The 23,355-nt window shown below is 42.4% G+C and overlaps 1 protein-coding gene across 1 annotated transcript in view; it reads right to left on the reverse strand.

Moving 5' to 3' along the window:
• Positions 1-23,355, reverse strand: part of large1 (LARGE xylosyl- and glucuronyltransferase 1) — a 121,456-nt gene that overhangs the window by 74,270 nt on the left and 23,831 nt on the right. Inside the window, exon 3 of the mRNA XM_035147071.2 lies at positions 1,666-1,964. Within this exon, the coding sequence (XP_035002962.1) occupies positions 1,666-1,964 (299 nt within the window). The remainder of the gene's footprint in view (positions 1-1,665; positions 1,965-23,355) is intronic.

Here is a 23,355-nt window from a genome sequence, read left to right on the forward strand (position 1 = left end):
ATTGGGTAAAAGGGAGGAAACACCCTGAACAGGTCAACAAGCGATCGCATGACCGACATACAGACCTTGTTCAGACCTGGTATAAACATCTGTCCTGAGGGATCTGATCACTAGTGGAGAGTGCTAAGCACTCGGTGGGGCAGGTGTGGCTCAGTGGAGAGAGAGACGATCATCTTTTATCCAGAAGGTTGGTGGTTTGATCCTAGTCTTCCCCATAACGAAGTGTCCTTGGGCAAGATACTGAACCCCAAATAGCCCCTGACGGCTGTGCCATTGTCATAAAGTGCCATCCATAGAAGCACTGTTTATGTGTGTTTTTTTTTCCAGAGGTCTGTTAAGCAATCTTCAGACCCAAGCTCACAATTTTTCTAAATAAAAGCTCTGTAATTCAGCTTGGAATAAAGCGTTGCAGTAACAATATAATCGTTGTGCTTTTACTTTGAAGACATATTGCCAAACTGGAAGTGCTTCTGTGAATGTTGTTGCCAATTGCCATGACGGAGATCAACACCTGTTGCGGGTCAGTCTGTCTGTGTGTGTGTGTGTGTGTGTGTGTGTGTGTGTGTGTGTGTGTGTGTGTGTGTGTGTGTGTGTGTGTGTGTGTTTCTTGTTGTTCTGGGTTTGTACCCTCATGGTTAAATGCACTTATTGTAAGTCGCTTTGGATAAAAGCGTCAGCTAAATGAAATGTAAAGTAATGTAATGTCCGATATGGTGAAATAAAAAAATGTAATTATCAAAATGACCTGGCAGCGATTTGATCCAGTATCCGACCACTGATAGTTTAACTGAGGAGGTCAAAGAAGACATGTTTAACTGGGTCAACACACTGCCCCACCCCCATTTAGTGCTACAGAGAGCTGGTTGCCTGTTCATTACCTTTGTATCAATATTGAATGTATCAAATATCCAACTAGCACCAGACTATATTATTATTACAATAATACACTTGCCAAGTGTGAAGCCGATTAGTGGAACACTTTGCAACATATGCCTCCACATACAGAGAGACAAACAGACGGTTGTGTAATTAGCAGGAAGAGAGATCCGATCCCATGTGGGCACAGGAGACACGTTCAGGATGCATTTTATGCCAGGTGTGAACAGAAAGACGTTGCACTGCCCACATGTGATCAAATCTCTCGGGACAGATGAACAAATGAACCGAAGCTGCATGTCTCAAAATAAAGGCCTGGATATTTTTTAAAAAAGGAAAAAAGATAACATGACCACTATATTAATAAAATACCTTTCGTATGTAAAGACCATGATCCTGTTTCATAGCACCGAACCACTATCCTGACTCCTTAGTTGTGACTACGTGTGGCTGTTGCACTCATCTAGATGATCTCCCAATGAGCTGAAAGCTGATGTGCTGTGATGCGGGGAGGTACTATCAGTGCATGGCTGTAATAAAGCTCTCACATCATGCAGCCCACTGCCGGAGAACCATATCCCAACAGCAAACCAACACTGCTGGAGGATTAGGCTAATACGAAGCCAATTCCAGCCTCTAACAGGTTCTCACAATGTGCTAATGGCACTCTGGTTCCTGGAAACTAGCTCCGAGGTCATAATGCATTCCCACGCGAGAAAGCTTTGAGTGGTCTGCTGACAATGGAACAGCTTGTAGTTATAGCAGTTGTTTTTTAAACTGTTGTCTCACCTCACATTTATCCACAACCGGCTGCTGCACGCAGTCGGAACTGTTCCCCACCGCTGCCGCTTTCTGGCCCTCATTGTCGCCGGTGCCCTCCTCTGAGTGGGCACGGCTCTGGTTGCCACGGTGACTGCCGTTTGGGAGGCGCGCTGGCGGGCTCCTCGGCGGCTGGCTGAGCTCCCGGCGCAGAGCCCGGTTCTCCTCCTCCACCGCCCGCACCCGCAGCTCCAGGGCCTGCCGCTCGCCCGCTCCGCCCACGGCCGTCGATGACTGGAGTTCCAGTGGGGAAAGAGGGAGGGGCTTCACTGTGGGACAGGGCAGGGAGAAATTGATTAAGCATGAGGATTGAAACCAAATCGTTAAGGCATAACATTATGAAAATATTTTTGCACTGAAATTGATACAATGACACAATGCTGCATGGAAGGAGAAGGCAATCAGTGGGGAACCCTCAGGCTCTCCGAGACCTTCAGAGAACATATCAGCCTTTAAAATGTTAATATCTTGGATTTAATCATTATCGTCCTCTCATTCTAATCTTAGCCTCATTTTCCATCACATTTAGATTTATGGAGGGGGGGACCAAAAATCCTTGCCCGAGGCCTTTCCATAGGCTCAAGGTTCGATACATCTCACAGGGTTTACCTTTGTTCTGTCCAGGGGTATAAGCCACCTGTCAGATCAGAGACTTCAGTCAGTCAGCACAGAGGGCAAAGTGAGAGGACGGCGGATGGTGAGGCAGAGAGGAAAATAGGTCATAAACCGAACTGGCAAAGGATATAATAACTCGGTTGCCTCCAGTAGTTGCTCGCTGTTAAGGGATTATGGGGTCGAGGAATTTCTACAAATGGAATAAGTGAAGAAGTTGCAGAGTCACGTTATATCCGAAATTATATTCATATAAAAAGTCTAACTGTACTTGACCAAGCATTCTTAGATGCTGTGTTTATTTCCGTGGGGGTGTGCAGCTGGCGACAAACAGGCCACACACCCACACTTACATGCTCTGATTGGTACATTCGCTATTTAAATGAAAAAGCTGCATTCCCAGCCAGAGTTAACAAAGCAATGCAAAATGGCATGCGCTGTATCACTCCCTAAACAAAACGGGGCGGGGGTAAAAACCAATAGGTTAAACTTTAGACTCAGATCTGGAGCATTCCTCTATTCATCCTGGACGGACTCAGTTCTAAGGATAGATACTGGGGCTGACACAGACATATTTCAAAAGGTGATTATTTATTTTCTGTAACCTACTGCATTTTGACCACTTCAGCTTGTTGCAGCACAGTTCTCCTGTGTTGTCAGTTTTCTTTGCATATTCAGTTGAGGTGAGCAAAAAACGCACAGACTCACAAAACTCGGACACTCATAAAACCTCTCTGCTGGCTCGTTCTCGTAAGAAAGGGATGAACACACAACACGCTCCAGCGGCAGCTTCTCATCTTAATGCAAACCGTCCATCAGTTGAAAGCAGCAGCAAACACAGATGTCTGGTTTGCGTGTCTAATAGTTTTGAAACCGGAACTCTCTCTGCATTTGGATTAAGAAGCCCTCGGAAAATAAGACGTATCAGAGGGTTAGAAAGCTACAGCTCCTATTTTAGTGTGTTAAATATATATTTAAACAAAATTGAGGTCAATTTAGGTTTTCTAGGAGATAATTGGCCGATACCCGATATTAAAAGAACTTAACTTGAACTATATATTTAACAATTCCAGAAATATCTGTCTGTGGCTTGTTTATCGGCTTCAAACTTGACATATGCATTGTTAAAGGGATAGTTCATCCAAAAATTTAAAGAGGGCAGGTCATTAATGTGCTACACTGTTTAGCCCTGAAACTCCAAAAGTGTTTTGTGGACTCAAACACATTTCTGGGTGAACTTTTCCTTTAAGGGTCCAAGGAAGTGCAGTGTTGAATTTGATGTGATATTTTTAAAAGTAAAACTTTGAATGAGTAGGTGACCAGTGCTCATCAGCAGAAGTGACATAGTCGATCACGATAATAGCATAAACAACCGAATTCACCAGTTTGGGGTTGTGCGTAAACTGAGTAGAGTGCCACTGAACTTCTGAAATAACAGGTGAGCAAATCTTTGTGCAGCAGTGGTGGTGCAGCCTCAGGGTTCTATGGACCCCCAGCAGCCGGTCTTTACTTGCCACGGCTCAATTACGCTGCAGGTCACTTTGACAGTTTCGGAAAGAAAGCTCCATTAGTATTACCACAGGCCAAACAAACAGCCCATTCCAAACAGGCAGGTTTAGGATGGCCACTGCACTATAGTACTTGAAAATACATTACAAACACAGGCCTGCAATCACTGCAGCAAACTGTGATTTAAGCGAGTGGCACGAACAAGGTTATAAAAGACTCTTAAGGCCACAGCTTCCTCAGTCTTGACCTGGTTTGTTAAATGAAACACAGGCTCCATATGGTTAGGAGCTGCCTGCACAAGTCTGAAACCTAGACTGTGTGACGAAGACGAAACTAGAGCATCACAAGTACAATGAAGAGAAGCCGAAAAAAACAGCTACAGCAGCGGTTAGCAGGTAAAGGAAGAGTCATGCCACCTACAACAAAAAGTGCCTTTGAAAAATGACGCCTCACAAAACAATTTGCCAGAGACACAACCAGACAGTTCAGTGCCTCTGACTCGGCACGAGGATTATCTGAGGTAACTGGTGTTTCGGGGACCGGTCAGACAGCGTGAAGGACATCACATGAACCTCTACGGACCACTGCTCACACAGCTGCACAACACTGTGTAGTGGACACGCTGGCCTCGGTGACAAGATATTAAAGAGGTCACAGAAAGAACAGTCACAGCCGGCACACCAAAAAGGCTTGAACTACCTGCCCCCCCCTGCTTATCTGGCGCAGAGGAAACAGAGACAAAGGGTCTTTATTTTAGAGAGAGCATTAATACATCAGAGAGAGAGATATACGATAGGCGATATAATATATGTCCAGCACTTGGGACAAAAGGGCATTAGGAAATTGAAATTAACAAGCAATACCTCCAAAGAGTTAAGCTAAGTTGATCTCAACACACATCCCCTGTCTGAAACCCAGGTAGCAGCACGGACCTCTGCTCGTCTGACTGACATCTCCTGAAAATCATCCTGACAAGACCGAGCTAGTTACTTTTCCTTCCAGGGAAGGGCTCTCCCACACCCATGACCCTTAACATCACCATCGACAACTCTGTGGTAGCCCCCACCCAGGCTGCAAGGAACCTGGGTGGGACACTTGACAGTCATGCTGCTCCCTCACTGCGAGGGACACCTATAGCCACTCAACAAAATCACGACTGTTTGCTGTCCTGGCTCCCAAATGGTGGAACGAGCTCCCCCTTGACATCAGGGCAGCAGAAAGTCTACACATCTTCCACCGCAGGCTAAAAACACATCTCTTCCAACGACACCTTGGTTAAGAAGACGAGGGTCTAGTAACCGTCGTCAACTCTGGCTATAAAAAAAAAACGTATATATGGCACTAACATGTAGCACTTTGTAATTTGGCTTTTTTGAAGCTAATGTACTTGATTCTTCCTCATGTGGGTTTGGACCTTCATGGTTGAATGCACTTATTGTATGTCGCTTAGGATAAATGATCCGTAATGCAATATGTAAAGTGATGTAACAAAATTTGGTTCATCTTTGATTAATATTTGACTTTTACTCCCACCCAGGCAAGTAATATGATATGATTATAATTAACAGGAAGGAGTGAACCCCTCCTCACACCATGGACTCACTGATCCACACACAAACACTCCATTTCCCCCATTTCCTCCTCTCTCTCAGATAACAGGTCCGACCATAAATCATTTGACAGACCAACTGTGACTTGGATAGTATTTCGCCCCGTTAGCACATGGTGGAATAAAAGCAAATTAGTTGTTTCATTGTGCTGTAATCAATTTAATAACACATATCAAATGATTGTATTCTCATTTCCTGTTACACAAGGAGCCTGAGTAACTCACCAGCACGGTGTTATAAATGCGATGGTATATTTCTGTTTATTGTTGATCTACAATTCATTTTTTTCTCATTTGTATTGTATAGTCTACATTGATATGATACAATATTAATTTAAACCAATAAATAATAGGTTAAAATGAAAAAAGGTGGATACATATGATTTAAATAGTTGTTGTAATGAATGCATTCGTTTTTGTATTTGTGTAATTGTTTTTCTACCTTTAAATGTAAATTTGGATGCGTCAGATGCTTGAATACCTGGCCAATAGAATGCAAAAAACTAAAAGCTTAAATACAAAAAAAATGATAATGGGCTAGGAAGAGTAGATATTGTTAAGGGATACAAAACAAAACGAAAAAACAAATATCTCCCTGTGAAAAAGCGGAGCCATACACGTAGAAGACACCAACAAAGATGTGGAGAGAGTTTGTGGTGATGAGAGCTGACGCCCGGTGCCTGTGTGTTGAAAAGGAAATCACGTGATCGCCGCAGTAGAATTAAATCACGTCACTTCCTGCCTCTGTCCGCGGCACCCGGCTGAATAATGTGGAGGATTTGTTGCTGTTGTGAACGCGTCTGAGCAGAAAACCTCCCGCTGTGTTGTGCACGTGTGGAAGGCGAACTGCGGGTAAACACTGCAGCCAACTCTCTGAAGTTTACCCGCAGGTCATTGAGCAAGTAGAATCTTTGCTTTTTCTTTTCTTTGATTCACTATCAACCCGTCTGATACACACGCCTGCCAACTGAGACATCCAAGGAGAGAACTGAAAGAAAACTGAAACAACACAGAGACATTATTGGCAAAAAAAGCCGTGACCGCTGTAAGGTTAGTGACCACGACACTAACAGATTGGGTTCTGGCTGAGAGTCTAATCCAGACCACCAGCCACATTAAGCAGAGCCACTTCGTTTTCTTCCTGTCTTCCTCCTGACTGGGATGATGTCGGGATAACAGCGTTAATCCTTAAATCTGAATCACACACATCTTATCTGTTGGAAATATTTCCCCAATATTTCAGCTATCACCACTGTTCTTTTGCTCCATCTCGTTGATTATCTGTCAGTGCAGTTCTGTGCAACTGGACAACACCTAATACATTATTTACGTCATTGAGTTTCTTTCAAATGGCAGAGAACGGAGAACGGAGAACGGAGAACGGAGAACGGAGAACGTCTCTCCACAGATGTGTTTATCGATATCATCCATGCCCGAGAGGATTGAATCCGTCATTCAAAATAAAAAGCAGATACTGTATGTAGGATTTAACCTAATCAGTAAAACATTCATGTTCTTTCAATTCAATTGACATAATTCCTCTTGGGCTTTGGCTACAAACTATCAAATGGACAATATTTCTAATGATTTAACATTTTAGAGATACTGATCTGGGGTGTTCAGGTTTGTTGTGTGCAGTGGCATCTTTCAAAAAGACTAACAAACGGAAACACAGGCTTTAACAGCTGTTTCCAAAGTTAGTGATTTAAGGTAGATTATACCTTAGATTAGATTACCGTAGATTATACCTACTATGCTGATGGAGGGGCGGGTGAAGTGTTTGAGTCCACACAACACTTTTGGAGTTTCAGTGATAAACAGTGTAGCAGCGGAATCCAATACAATTTAAGTCAATGGTGACGTAATAAAACAACAGAAAAAAGAGAACACGCCTCCATACTGCTCGTGTGGTGTCATCCAAGTGTCTGCAAGTGTAGGTCCCCACTGAATTCAATTGTATCGGATTCTGCTGCAACGCCGTTTCCCCCTGAGACTCCAGAAGTGTTTTGTGAACTCAACAACTCCACCCACCCCCCCTCCATCGGCATAGTGGTGAGTAGATGATGAGTGAATTTTCATTTTTCAGTGTACTATCCCCTTAAGCAGAAATATCCAATGAAGAACCCCGTGAGGCAGTAGCGGTTTACATTTAGGAGTTGCACCAAAGTGTTGATGCCTCTCAAGATGGGGAAGTACACAGATTTGTTTTGATCAATACTACCAGCCCTAACAGCTGGGCCGACCTGCACTCGGGATATACGTCAGCAGCAATTTCCTCTCCTCCCCTCTGTCTGTTTCAAATATGAACCAGCAGCTCTGAACCCTGCAGAGAGGAAGGGAGATAAATCTGCTGAGAGGATATGGAGCTCTCGCTCTCTCCACTACATCTTAGTAGCCTCAGCTCCCAAAGGGGGAGGTGGAGGGAGAGGGAGGGTGGGGGAAGGCTCGGTTGAAGATCACTAAAAGAACGGAGTGGGTTCTCCATTGAGACTCAGATGGGGGGGGGGGAGAACAGACAGCCTTGTGCTACATCCACAGCACTATGTTTTAGTTTGTAAAAGCATCAACTCTGCTATGGATGCACCTGGCAGCTAGAGAGTTGTAGAGCCGCTTAAATTCCGAAGTTTGGAAATGCTGCTGGCCCGGTTTTAGTAGGAAAACTCTCGGGCTGCATTTTAGTCCAGACAAGCCGAAAGAGAGAAGTTTGGAAATAGATGATGTGGACATGGACAACCGCTTGCTGATTGGGTCTTTGCGGTCACAACATAGCCATCACTGATTTTTCCGGGCGCCTATCACATGACCCCCTTCCAGAAGAAAACCACCGGCCTCAGCTGCCAGTGTAGAACGCAGCATGGTCAATCAATTACACGCACGTGCCCATGTTCCATAAGAAGTCACATGTGTTGTTTAAAGCCTGTTAGTATGCACAGGGATTAAAACTGACACAGGGCCAAAACGCTTATGTGAACAGATTGTTTTGGTAAAAGAAAATGTAGTAGTATAGATGTGGCCTTATTGAGAGATCCACATCTTTACAGTATGGCAGAGAACCAGAGGCATTTTAGCTCATTTTACATGTATTGATCTGTGTTAGGGGGGAAAGGCAGCTTTCCAGTATGATACCATCTGTTATCTGACAACCACCAGTTGCTCCCAGCCAAAGTCATATTCCCCATTTTGACAGAGATACTCAAAAACATGTCTGCACTCCTACAGAGAAAAATAGCAGTAAGAATTCAGCACATGTAAAAGCTTTTCTTTTACAATGTCCTCAAATGGTTTTATATGTAAAGGCATCTAAGTCATTCCCATGATAATGTTAGAAAACTTCATAATGGCCACGGCTTGATTTGCTGTCATAACAAATGTGTTAATGAAGTGGAATATTTTCTCTTTCTTTCTTTCTTCCTCCGAGATGTATTGTCCCCCCCTGAGGTCATAATACATAAAGACAGCCAGGATGCACTGAATATGGAGGGACACATAGGCTTTCTCCCAGATAACCAAAGCACCTTCTGGACTCAATTTTGTCCAAGCCGTAATTAATTTTCAGAGTGGATTTGCTGGGCCTAATCCCACTGAAACGGACTCAATGACCATTTGATTGTGCTGCTCAGAGATTGCATATGGCATTTTCAGATGCACCTGGTCTTTCGTGCGGCCAAGCCAATTCATCTGGCTCCGAGGTAATTGTCATGAAGCTCATTGTCCGTGTGCAAACAAAAGCCTCAAACAAAATAATGTACATGGATCAACATTCCCCTGCCGAGGACGAAAAAAAAGGGTTAAAAAATAAGAGTATGTCAGCTGCCGTGCGACACCACACTGTTATTCACTTCTGAGAGGAAGCCGCCAGGAAATGATTTGTGTAAACACTGATCAGGTTTAGAGTAAATGTTTGGCTTGGATGTGTTGTAAAATTTAAATTCCACAAACTATCAAATTTGTTATAGTTTGCTGAGCTGCATCTACTGTAGATGTGTCAGCAAAGTAAAAACCCTTTCGATTTTATCACTTGCTCTCTGTCCTGAATTGCAGTTCGCTCCCACAGTTTTATGGTCAGGACATAATTTCTGAATATTGGACAGCTCGTCTGAAGTAAAGAATCTAAATTTAAAATTACTCTCAAACAGGAGGAGTACATTTACCTCAGAGGAATGTGACTTTTATATAAAACTGGGTTTTATTATATATATTAAAATTTTATGACACTGGAGTCAGAAGTTTAAAGGGATAGTGCACAGAAAAATTAAAATGCACTCATTATCTACTCCCCACTATGCCGATGGAGGGGTGGGTGAAGTGTTTGAGTCCACAAAACACTTTAGGAGTCTCAGGGGTAAACAGCGTTTCAACCAAGGCGACCTCTTCTTCAGGCATAATAAAACAACAGAAAAACGTAATCATAGTGGTGAGTAGATAATGAGTGAATTTTCATTTTTCTGTGAACTATCCCTTTAATTACAGGTGGGTTGGGGTAGAGTTGTTTCTGAAACACTTTTTATCTAATTTGTTGAAATGCTCTTTACGTCCCAATAGCCATCGATACATAATGGAAATATTTATTAAAAGATGATGGAAAATGAAAAAAAAGTTGGCGTCTGTGGCCCCTCGCAGGACTGCAATAAACACAACCAATCATTTCATTCGTGAGGTGGTGTCTGTCACTATATACCTGACCTGCCAGCCCGCGCGCACCCTGACTACTCTCACTGCACATGACCTCATGAGACTTCAGCTGGGGACACATCCAGCTCTGAGGCAGAAACAGTAGCAAGAGGTCAGCGAGTGAGTCACTGCAAAGAACACTTCTCGCAGTTGTCAGGCAGTGCATGTTCGAAGTTTGGGACGAGAGGGCCAAGTGGGATGTATCAGATACAATGCATCACTTCCTGCATGTGAATTTGTAGCACTAATTCCATCCCGACACTTAATTGCAATTGCTTCTACTCTGTGAGCAAATGGTCTAAATGGTCTGTATTTATATAACGCTTTTTCAATTCTTGATGGCCACTCAAAGCACTTCACAGTATAGTTTTTTTTGCACTTTTTTTTACTATGAGAGGCCATTTGGGGTTCAGTATCTTGTACAAGGACACTTCGGCATGCAGATGGGGAAGACTCTGGTTAGAGGACGACCGCTCTACCCCCTCAGCCACAGCCGCCTCCAACCTGTGGTTAAGCTACTGATACCAAACTCACGACTTCAAGCACAGACGTTTCACATTACAACCTCATTCAGGTAAAAAGAGTAACAATTCTTTTTTTTCTCTAGCATTTTAGGCTCATTTTGAATAAAAATGCAAAATAGCTGGTGTGACATGACTCTGTTGTTGCTGATGACATGATTTCATCATTAATTTTGTTTGTGCAGTCCTGATATTTATTGCAGTCATAGTAATCATAGCTGGATTACAGTAATCATGTAGGGGAATATTATTCTGCACCTAACCCTGGCTTTTTCAACTGTTACACAGCCTTTTACATGTTTTCATTCTATTTATGTTTAACCTATATACACATGGTTCAAATTGTGGAGTTCTTCTGAAAGCCTACTTTGAGATATGTCGGGGAAGCTCTGAAGCATTGTGCATATTTGTTACAGGTCGCACACTTTCATTTCCTGCAAGGTTCCTTAAATAAACGGTACAATAAAATAAATGTGTGACTTTCGATCATTAAAATAGCATTTTCATGTCTCCTCTAATTAACACAATGCTGTGTCGATCCCTGCTGGGATTAGGGCTGCCCTTAGACGTTAGGTCCCCTCTTGAACTTCTCGTCACCGACTTGGCGACGGTATTTGTTTGTTGTGTGTATTGCGCCCGCAGCCATACAGACGGGAAAGTGATGGGACAGCCAAGGGGCGAGATTCGCAACACCCTGCAATTGACCACGCTGCCGTGCTATCTATGTGTGTATCTGACATATTTAGTCGTGCCACCGCAAAATAGCGCTCCCCCGAAAGCCACTGTGTAATTCGAACTCTGTAAAGAAAGAATAACACTGTGCAGAGTTCATAGATGCAATTTATAGATTTGTATTCATTTTTCAACTCATGAATTCAGAAATCTCTGTCTAAACAAAACCCACTCGTAACAATGACAGCGGCGCATCACAGAGAGGCCCATTTGGAGCGTGCAGAAACTAATGATCTTAAAGCTAATCAGCTGACCTCGTACCCAGACACACCTGTTGGCACTGAATGATTCATGACTGTTTGGGTGCCCCACTCCCAGTGTGTTCACGTTTGTCAGCTTTAATTCTCCTCAGCTGTTCTCAAGCTGCGGATTCTTTTCTTATCCTCTACCTCCTGCTCTTGGGCAGATATCCTCCGGGCCAGTGGCAACAAATCCATCATGTGATGGCAGCTGTTGACCTGGCAGACGGCTTGAAACTCACCGGCCAGCCATTATTATGTCTTATCATTAGGACAAGGGGACTGTTCACCGAACACTGCCACTGATAAGAGTAAAACATCATTTGGAAAAAAAAGAATGGATTAATAGAATAGATTAATGAATCGATTCAGTAATTTTTAACATAAATGTGATTTTGACAAATGTGAATAATATTTTCAATGAAATTGTAGACGGGTAAAGGGATTTGAAGAGAATATAATTTGTATGTCTATGTCTATTATCATCGACCAATTGGACTGAAGAATGAAAATACTAAAAAAAAAGAAAGGGAAAAAAAGTCAATACAAAAAGTTCTGACAGCATTATGTTCGACATCTTCTGAAAGCAAAAGTGTGGTCTGCCCATGTTGCTACATGGGGGGGTGGTTGGTGGTGACCTTCCTAGCCTCCCCCTGGCTGCGTCACACTGCCTCTGATCTTTTTCTTTGAGGATTCTGTATCTTGTGTCTTTGTAGTCTCAAAATGATAAAGTGAGGATGATGAAGCGAACTTTCAGTTTATCTTCCAAAGGCATCCATGGGGTTACACTTACTTGCACCGTATGAAAAGATGAATGACATGAACCCTGCCAAAAGCGAAGCCACATTATCTGGATCGCCCCCCTGGTATGATGGCTGCGGTATAGCTTACAAACCCCCCCCCCCCTCATGTTGGCAGAGACGCATGGACCAAGTTTAAAAAAAATAAAGCTAAAATCAAAGTACATGTCAAATAAATATTTTCTGATGATGATCTGTCATTTTAGGTAGTTATAATCATTTGTATGTATCTTCAATGGTTGTTTGTGTGCTGGACATTGTGTGCAGAGCTTTTTATAAACAGTCTATGGTGAGGAGTGAAGTTAGACAAACTTTGTGTTAATCCTACCTGGTTTATCTGCAGAGAAGATTTTATAGTGAATGTTTATTATAAAAAAGAAACTGAATTTGCTTCATTGCCTTCCATGTGTGTGGCTCTTATAGTATTTACACAGCACTGCACTTCCTTGGGCAATTTACAAAACACATGAATCAAGTTGTGTGTGAAATCGATAAGAGATATGTGCTCCACAGACAGACAGACAGACGTTTGTGGAATTCAAAGTTAGTTTCATTGTCTTGACCAGAGAGGAAAGGACTCTTGTGGAGTCAAAATAAACTAAGCTGGAGGAATCCAAACCTGCCTAGTTTAACTGAAAAACTTAAAATGGCAAACAGTAAATTGTTTTAATGCAAGTCCAGTTCGACTACTACTACTACTACTACGTGACAAAGTCTGGGCAAGAATACGTTCACACAGATTAGGGGGACCACTTTATATATCGAGGGTAAAAAGAAGTGAGCACACTAAATATGTTACACCTCCCTGAGTGCGATGGAGAACACATTGCACAGTTACTGTAAGTGATGTGTCAAGTCAAAACTGAACTTAGCCCTCTCCGTGACCTCCGTACTCCATAATTCAGTCACACAGTCTACTGTCTACACAGAATTCTAAATTAGTTTTTTCAGGGTGAAAGCTAAATTAAGTCCCGAAATTGTCTTGTTGCTGTCTGCACTTCCTCGCTGTGCTTACGGCAGGTCAGGGCACGGGCTGACACGGTCTGCAGAAACACTCAATTTAAATGCGGGGTTTGCCCTTGGCTAATGTGCCGTCCTTCTGGGCTTGCAGGGGGCATCCGTGAGGTCAGGAATATACCTTTGAAAGGATAGTCAAGGCGAGTCAGTGATGGAAGTGTAGCTGTGTTCACAGATCTTGGTTAAAAGGAAGCAAATGTTTATGGACAGGTGCACAGAAGACTCAAAAGCTCTTAGTTTACTAATCTACCACCCACATGTGAGGTTTAATGAGCCTTACAGCAGCCTTTCTAACGCTCAGCGTGTGAGTGCCCAACAGCGTGTGCACGTCTCTGTGTGTGTGTGTGTGTGTGCCAGGACAGATGGATTATGTCAGCTGCCTAATCTTGGCATTGACAGTGATGGTTTGATCCCATGATAATAAAAACTGATGAACTGCCTGGGTCAGTGACCTTCAATGTTGCTTGAAGATTGGATGGATGGTATTCTGCATGGCAGCTGCTAATAGGCTTGACTACTCACATCACCACACGATACGTCACGTACACAATCAGTCTGTTTACTACGTCTCACTGCATACGTGTGTGATATGGTGATGCATTCTGTCTGCTTAATGTTAGGACATTACTGAATGTATCTTGTGTGCTGGTAACCCCTGATGACTTTTCATGTTGACACTAGGATTCGCTGCGGTATCATTGATTTATTTCATCTCTGTCTGTCCCATTCAGGCTGAAATGATTTAACCTTTGTATCAGTTTTCTACCTTTATATTTAACTCCTAAAATTTCAGTTCAGTTCAGTTGCCATGCCGCATTTTTGCCACATGTGTTTATTAAACATATTTCTTTTTGTTTTTAATATATCTCAGCCACATTTGCTCTGTAAGGAAACCGATTATAGTCTATTATAGTATATTATAGTCTAGTATATTATGATCCATAATACCACAAGTGTTTATTTGGCTAGCCTGTGATAAAACGATATGTATCGTGATGATGAGAAATGTCTATAATTTCACATTATTCTGTATCATTTATTTCATTGTGCCCCTAATCATTCTCATGCAATATCGTTCATCATTGTGTGTTCTTCCACACAGCAAGGCGTGCAGACAGGGAATTTGCATGAAGGCAATGCAACCAAACATGGAGGGGAGTGAAAGTGAGACAGAAAAGGTTCATTCTGAACAGGAGAGGGACTCTGACCAGTCGAGACAAAACCAAGGAGCTCATTCCTAAAAGAGAGGTTATGTCCGTTGCATGGACAGAGTCTGAGACGGACCAGAAAACTGGACATTGCAAATAATGCCGCAGAGTAGACTGGTCCCCACAACAGACTCAAAACACTGCTTACGTCTTTTACAGCCTGCACAAGTACTGTATTGTTAGGGTACAGAGAGAGACTATGGATAAGAGCCACATACGTACAATTAAGTGCTCAAAACAAACCCCAGATTTTGACATTGCAAGAGAATCATAAAGATGGAAGGAGATAACAGTACAACTAAAATCCCAATTTACAGCATTCAGAAAAAGGACTACCAAATAAGGATATGTATATGTATCATTATCTGGAAATTAAATTATCTCCATTTCTAAGAAGGCACAAATTAGAGCTAAATTAACGTTAAAATGGAAGTAAATTGCAATATATCCACATACAGTTTATGTTAATGCTTTCACGCTATGCAAAAAAAAAGAAGCAAATTAGAGGTGCAGAAGCCATTTTGTCTTTGTTAAAGTTTGGCCCACTCTAAAGACACTTCAACCGTCTCCACACCATCTTAATAAGTACCCAAGACAATAGAGATTAAAGGTGACATCAAGAGTCCTATGGGACCTAAGAAGAATGGGGATGGTATGATATACACTGACTGATCTAACTAAGCATGTCAAATATATATGTGCACTATATATATATGACCACTTCCAAAGCAGACTTTTAATGATTCTGGAGAGATAATGAACTCTCTAGAGCTCTGAGCACTGTTTGGCTTTGAGTCAGGGCAACACTGGGTTGTAAATTTGCATTGCAATTTACCGGCAGCTCTTCCAAGGTGACCTATCGAAGTTTTGAAAATGCAAAAGTATCCCAATTATCAGGAAGAAAGGGATTGTTGTGTTTTGTTCCAGGCATAACATCCCAGCCTATTCACACTCATACGTTTTAATCTAAAAACACATCACATGTGCTTCATTTATGTGTTTTCACCAGTGTTCAAGGCAACATGCACAACAAACGTAGAGCATTCTGACTTCCACCTGGTTGACAGCCCAGTGTATGGACATTATGGATAATTTGATGACCCACCAACACTTCAGGATTTCTACCGTTTGGCAAGAGAAGTTGGACCCTGGCAGGCTGCCACAGTCTAGGTGATTAAAGGGAAACACTGACTTAACTAGTACTGTTTGGAATAGAGGAACATAAGCACTTTATAATAATGTCCTACAAATGAATGTCAAGTCATACAAACTAAATAGTCTATATGTTTCAAATACTAACCTACAGAAATAATGTAACGCTCTAACAATTCATAAATAGACAGAAAATAAGTTCATATACATGAATTAACTCTAAAAAGAAAATGCCTTTTTTTTTTACAACGTAAATGTTTACATTGGATACTTATTAAAATATTCTGCCACTTTGTTGTATTATGTGATCAAAGCTGACATGAGTACATACATAGACATAAGCTGCTTTCAGACATGCACTGGACTCCTTATTTGCAAGGAGTCCAGTTCATTAGATGCAGTTCCTCCTTATTTTCTCTGGAGGAGGTGCACGTGTGAACGCAAATGTCAGAGTGAGATGCTCTGAAGTAACTGCGGACTTTATCCGCCTGAGAGTAAAGCCTCCTAGTATAAAGTCTGTGGAGAGTCGATGTTGAACACAGCAGGGTATCCCCCGCTGGATTCACCGCGAGTGTGTGGAGGGGTTGATGACGCTTCCAATGCGCGACAGACAGAAAAACGAAAAAAACAAAAGGAAAACAAAAATCTCCCGGTGAAAAAGCGGTTTCACACACGTGGAAGACACAGACGAAGATGTCAAGAGAGTTTGTGGTGATAAGAACCAACACTGGTGTCTGTGTTTTGTTAAAAAAAAAATCATCACTTCCTGCCTCTGCCTGCTGCACCCGGCTGCTCCACCACTCGGCTGAATAATGCAGAGAATTTGTTGCTGTTGTGAACGCGTCTGTGCAGAGAACCTCCCGCTGCATTGTGCATGTGTGAAAGGCAAACTCTGGGTAAACTCCGTAGTCCATTCTCCGGCTTTCACCCGCAGGTCATGTCTGAAAACGGCTCGAGTGACACTGAGCAGGTTTTCAGAGGGGGAGCTCCGCACACTTTCAGGGAAGGCTCAGTAGGTGAGACAGGACAGCCTATGTGCTTGATTTCATTTAATAAATGATTCAGAGATACAGGGGTTTTGTGGAGAATTGTATTTTCTCCACATAATTATAGGCATCTAGAGTGAGTGAATAACCCACTGTGAGAAGAGGGGGCTACTTTTCCTAAGCTTAACCTGAGGGCTAGCTCACAGTGTCACACTTTGAAAGCCCCCGGACTTGAGACCTGTGAGGATTGAATGAGTATCCTACCTATCCCAATTAGACTAAATGTAAATTGGATTGGGTCTGACTCACATCCTCGGGGGCAATTCTTGGTTTCTCGGGACTGAATGGACCTTTACTCCAGAAAAGTGGAGTGAAGCGAAGCTGTGGCTGAGGGGTAGAGCGGTCGTCCTCCAACCAGAAGGTCGGCAGTTCGATCCCAGTCTTCCCCATTCCCCCGAAGAGTCATTGGGCAAGATGCTGAACCCCTAATTGCCCCTCGAAAAAGAAAAAAATGCTGCTTATAGATGCACTGTGTGAATGGTTGACTGGAAAACAGTAGTGTAAAGCACTTTGAGTGGTCATCAAGACTAGAAAATCGCTATATAAATACAAACCATTTGCCAAAGTCCTTTACTGCTGAAACACAGCGCCTTTCCTGTTCTTAAATAAATAAATGTATGCGGCAGAGGACACCGAATGCCATTCCAAAAGAAATGGCTTCGTTCTCCCTTACCTTCCCTACAGCCAAAGTTTCAATTGGAAGACGAAGCCTCATGGTGAAGCAGAGGACTGAACGTCTTCTCTGAGCTAAATCAAGTTACAGAGACCTGAAACTGTCACGTACTGTGCGGCTCAGATCGCTGTGCTGTGGAGTATACCACACCTTCAAAGACAGTGATTACACCATGGGAAAACTGGGACAAGTAGGGGGACTGAGGGAATTAGAATATGACCGAAATAGAAAAGAAGAGAACGTCAGGTGAACGCTTACATTATGGTTCCCGTCTTACAGTTTGTGCTAAATCCTCCGCAGCAAATCATTTTCACGTGGCACAATGGCTGAATGACAAATCCTCCCACCAAAACCAGTCTCCCTCTTTCGTAACCCGGCACGCTAATGGTGGAGCCCGTGCAAACAGATGTGATCAACAACAGACGACCTAGCACCATCCACAGTTTCTCATTCCCCTTAGACACTGACATTAAAAGCTGTCGAATGACCAACACACACATGAGAACACACACGGATTCTACAACTGTTCAACATCCAGACCTCAAGTGTGGACTCTTGGTCTTATGGCTTGTTGACATGGGTTGTGAAGGGTACCTCGGGGCAATAAAGCCTAAATTTTCGCAAATCCATATAAGAGAAGACAGCTGAGTAAATGAGCCCACAATGCAAACAATACAAATCTCTCAGACATGAGTTGTCGGATTGTTTCAGGATGTAGTTCACTGTCGTTGAGACAACTGTGTGGGGTCTGTATAACGGTGTAAGTCAGGTTTGGGACAGAGAAACATTCCTTTCCAACAGAGGGAATGTTACTGTAAATGGATTTCCCCAGTGCGAGTCTCTTTTCTGATGAATATAAAAGACTGTTGTCCATTTACAAAAGCAGGAGCCGCGAGGTTCAACGAAACCACAAAGGGAGGTAAAATGAATTTGACAGGAAGGCCGAAGTAATGAAGTAGCCAACGGGCGATGTGATTAATGAGAGGCAGACAATATTTGCATACAGGGCTTTAGGAAAAATAAATCAAAGAGTCGGCTAATTTCACTGAGAAGTTCAAAATAAACCCGGCATTTTTCAGACCCCATTACTGCCAATTTGAATGAAATATGGGATTCACTAATCTGGTTGTCCGGGGCCACTTGTGATTTGTTTTCTAAGATGCACGAGAATAATTCGAGCTAATACCCATTTGTTCACTCATTTATTTTGTTAATTCACTAATTCCCTTATCCGCTGTGTGTGTCCTTGGGTGGTCACAGTGAAGCATTGACCACAGAGTGTTAAAATTTGAGCGGAGAGCCAAACTTGGCCATGTACCGTTACCTAATGGAAGCCATTTCAAATTTGGCAGCGTTCTGGGGGGAAAATACACTCAAGGGAAAAACTGTGCCACTGAGACAATGAGACGAGACATAATCAGATGGAGGCTTTGGATAACCTTTGAAAAAGTGAGGCAAGACTAAACTTTGGTTCTTGGCCCTGAGCTGAAGTAAATTGGCTTTTTACATCATAGATTATATACTTATGAACATTGATGGAGAAAATGGAAAACTAAATGTTGGTACGTCTCAGTGAGATCAAGTATGAAGGCCTTCACGTTTTTCAGAGTCTGGTTTAAGGCTAAACTTTAACATAGCAAAATGTCCATACTCTTCTAAATGGATATATCAACATCAGGTGTTAGGATATTAAGTAGGGGAGTCCTTTTTTATGCTAACTGCAGCAATCAGCTTCTATAAGATGTATGTCACCCACCCAGTCGATCATATTGATGAGCAGACCGAACTGCAACAACCAACTCCCCCTTTTGTGTTTTCAGAAATCTGAATTTCCCTTCGACCTCGAGCAGTAACACAAACTACACTTCCCATTCAGGCCCTTTGTCCTGACAAATGTTGAGCTCAACACCTGTTATTAAGTGTTTGTTCTGGTTAAGACAACCTTGGAAAGTCATCTACATTCTTGTGTCACTTCTAGTTTTCTTTGTAGCTGCATATATGATGTTTTCTTCAAACATCACCCACTTAAAAACAAAATAAGATTAATACCTTTAAGGCTTAATAAACAAGCATTTCTACAGACATAATTGAAACACTTGATTGATTTTTCGTTTGCCAAAGAAATCCGTTTACCCCTATGGGCCTGATGAGTCTGTCCAAGTCTCTATAGACATTTAAAATGTTTTGATTTGATTGAGTCAAATTACACCTCCAACAGAAACACTCATTAAAGATAGTGTGTAAAATTTCGGTGAAAGGGATCTATTAGCAGCAATATAATATAAAATAATACTAGTGACGTTTTCACTTGTGTGTTTCATCTAAACAGTTTTCGAGGATAGAGCAGATTCAGATAGTCAGTGGTTCGATCCCAGTCTTCCCTAATTCGCATGCCGAAATGTCCTTGGGCAAGATACTGAACCCCAAATATCGCCTTCGTCAATGTGTGTGTGAGTGGGTGAAAGTAAAACTGCACCGTAAAGCACTTTGAGTGGTCAGGCATTCATTTGTTAAAAGTCTAAAATTGCTATTTAAGTTTAAAGATTTGAAATGTGACCACGTATTTGATGTGAGCTGTTGATGCTTTTTAAAAAAAAATATTTTACATGGTTTTTATGGTTTTTAATCTGTGGTGCTACACACAGTTTGATTTCAGTCCAAAGCCTAATTTTATCCCACTGTGCAATGTGCAAATTATCCAGACACCCCAGGCAGGCTCCACATTCACTCACACTTTATTTTAACTTCTAGTTAAAATAAAACATATCCCCTGCAGCTGATTATATTATCTATATGCTAATTAAAGGTAGGGCTGGTACACTTTTGAAATCCTCTTCATGTCCCGAGAGCCATCAATAAATAACATTTTCGAAAAAAAAAAGGCTGGTGTCTGTGGCCCTCACAGGACTGTAATACATGTGACCAATCATTTCATTTGGACCGATTGAAATGATTGGCTGGCACAGTCTGAGAACAACCAACCTGCCTGCCTGTGTGCACCCTGCCCTTTCTCTCACTGCACATGACTGGAGTCTTCAGCCGGAGACACATACACGGCTGAAGCAGAGATGACAGTCAGAAGTTGTCAAGCGAATCATGGAAAAGTCGCCTTCGAGCAGTTGTCAGTGCACGTTTGTGTGTTTTCGGGGGAGTAACTTTGGCAAGACGGTCAATAGGAGGGACTGGGGTGTATCAGTTGCATATTTTCAAAGTGTAGTCTGCTCTTGCTAGCTATTTCCAGGATTACCAACCCCAGCTTTAATGTAGAGACCATTATGGTTAAAAGAAACCCTTTAGCTGCCGTGTGGTTAACTCCACCACCACCAAGTCTGCCTCTGCAATATCACTTTATATGGGCATGTGACTGTGTGTCAGTACTCTAACAAGACCAACACACATTAGGAAAGGGTTCAGATGTTGTGTAGTTATGAGGTAACAAGGTTACAGAACACTTACAAATTCATATTAGGGCCATTTTGGCGAAAAGAAAAGAATATGATAGACAGGGGATTGGTGGGGTGATATTGTGAGACTTCATAATATTGAAATTTCCAACATTAAAGTAAAGACAAAAGAATTTGATATTTTCTGAGATTATAAAGTCACAAATTGATGAGATTTTGTGCGTCGTACACTAGAACAAAGTTAACAGATGCAAAGCTGGTTATCTCTACAGTTCAAAAGGCCTTCGTTTTATTTTCTTGATCTCCAGGTTCTTTTTATGTTTGCCTGTTAATCCACTCGACTCTAGTCCCCCCACCTCTCCATAACCAGCTCATCTGCACGGGCCTCCACCTTCACTCAGCCCCCTGCCTCGTCACTCTGCTCCCCAGCTCTTTCCCACTGCTGTAAAGCCAGCCTCCACTGCAAAACCACGGTCAGGCCACACCATGCTGGTTCTACCACAGCTTGTTCTCCTTCCTGCTGAGCAGTCATCCGGCCCCCCTCACAGCTCAGCCCCCATTGGCTGCGTCCTGATAACGGACCATTCCCTCTTTGCCTTCAGCCTTCACCTGCCAGAAGCCTCATCTCCACTATAATTCTTAACCAAAAACCTAAGACTTAAAAAAAATTGGGAGTAAATCTGTGACTTTAATCTCAAAAGAAAATTGAGTTTTTATCTCACAACATTACTCCCACCCTTTGCTCCATAATACATATCTTTTTACTTGTAATGGCCACAGTACACCATCGTACTCTGACTATATTTCTATTGGCACCAAAGAAAAACTACATAAGCATATTGCTGTTACACCAGAAAAATAAACAAAAAACGATCAGTATCCCGTTATAACATCAAAAGTTTCCTGGTATCATATCATCAGGTATCGGGTGGAGGTAGACTCCCCATTACATGCACTGCGGCTGGCTCAAAACACTGCAGTTAAGTAAAACACAAGTGAAGCATCCTTCTGATTAGAGTAATGTACACAACCAGCTACTGGTTTATTTCCATCAAAACAAACTTAAATCCGATCGGGAGGAAAACCATTGGTCTCTATGTAGTAGGCAGTGGGACGGAGGGCTGGGACAGAGTGGGGACACCTAAATCAATACACAGCCTAACCCATTCATTTTCTGGTGTGACAGCAATACGCTTTCTAAAAACACCCTCACACCAAAGTACACATATGTATGTGGACAGTGGTCACACACCTTTCGCCATACGGTGAGTTTCTATCTGTGGCCCTATTCTCTCTGCTCCGTGCAGCTCATCCAGACAAAGCACTCAAGACCCCAGGGACTCTCGCAATCTTTCTCAGTCTGCCAGACAGATAAACACAGCAGAGAGGGGAGAAGGGAACAAAAACAACAGTGGATGGAGGATGATGACGATGGAGACTGAGGAAGAAAAGCAGGTCAGAGATGGAGAGAGAGAGAGAGAGAGAGAGAGAGAGAGAGAGAGAGAGAGAGAGAGAGAGAGAGAGAGTGTTGAAGGAAGAGTGTGAGCTAGCAGAAGCACATTGCTCCTGTCTCACACATTCAGGCCTCACCTACAGCTGATGCTCCCTGCAGCCAGGTCCTTTCACAACTTATCATATTTCCACCAACTACTCCCCACCGCCTGGAACTTACTGCCAAATCTAATAATTACTTTGCAGACCCTGGCGACAATTGCATTATGGGAATGTATTCACAAGTACAGTCTCCAGGACAGTGACCCCCAAGTCAAAATTGTCAGTTTAATCATAATTAAAAATGGCACCACCGCAGCGTTTCAATCCTGCGAGTCAAAGTCATTAAAATGGCTCCAAGCACTCCAGAACTATATTGTCTGGAGGAAGTAATCAACTTTGGACAGGCCCGAGTAATTCATTAATAAACCACCTCCACAGCAGCGGGGAGGAGGGAGGGGTGACTTTGTCTGCAGGACATTTGTTTCCTCACATTTCCTCTGATGAGTTTGGCTGTTAAGACTTGGCTACAGTGTAAAGAGGTGGGCGACACTTTGTGTTAGGTCTAATCACACAGTGTGAAGAAGAAGAACTCACACACACACCAGTGAATCTACAGGTGAGTCAGAGAAGACCACAGGCCGACTGAAACTGAGCAAAGAACCCCCGCATGTTGTCTTAGGTAACGGTTTTTAAAAAGAAATTATCATCACATTTCATTCATGATATTTAAATATTCAATAATGTTTTTTTTCCACATAGTGTTGCAGATGTATTTGTTTTCATTGGACTGTTCTGAACAGATTGTTTGTTGTTGTTTTTCGTTCATGGTGTGGTTCTTGTTTAAATTTTTTAATTACGTTAGCTCAGTTTTTATTCGTTTATTCGTCATTTTTTTAATTATGCTTGATTTTCTAAAAGGGAGAAGAGGTCCAATAATAAGCCTCCGTCTTCCTTGTGTCCAAACACATTTCTA

The sequence above is a fragment of the Hippoglossus stenolepis genome, chromosome 22 (genome assembly GCF_022539355.2).
Source record: "Hippoglossus stenolepis isolate QCI-W04-F060 chromosome 22, HSTE1.2, whole genome shotgun sequence".
In the NCBI taxonomy this organism is placed as follows: Eukaryota; Metazoa; Chordata; class Actinopteri; order Pleuronectiformes; family Pleuronectidae; genus Hippoglossus; species Hippoglossus stenolepis.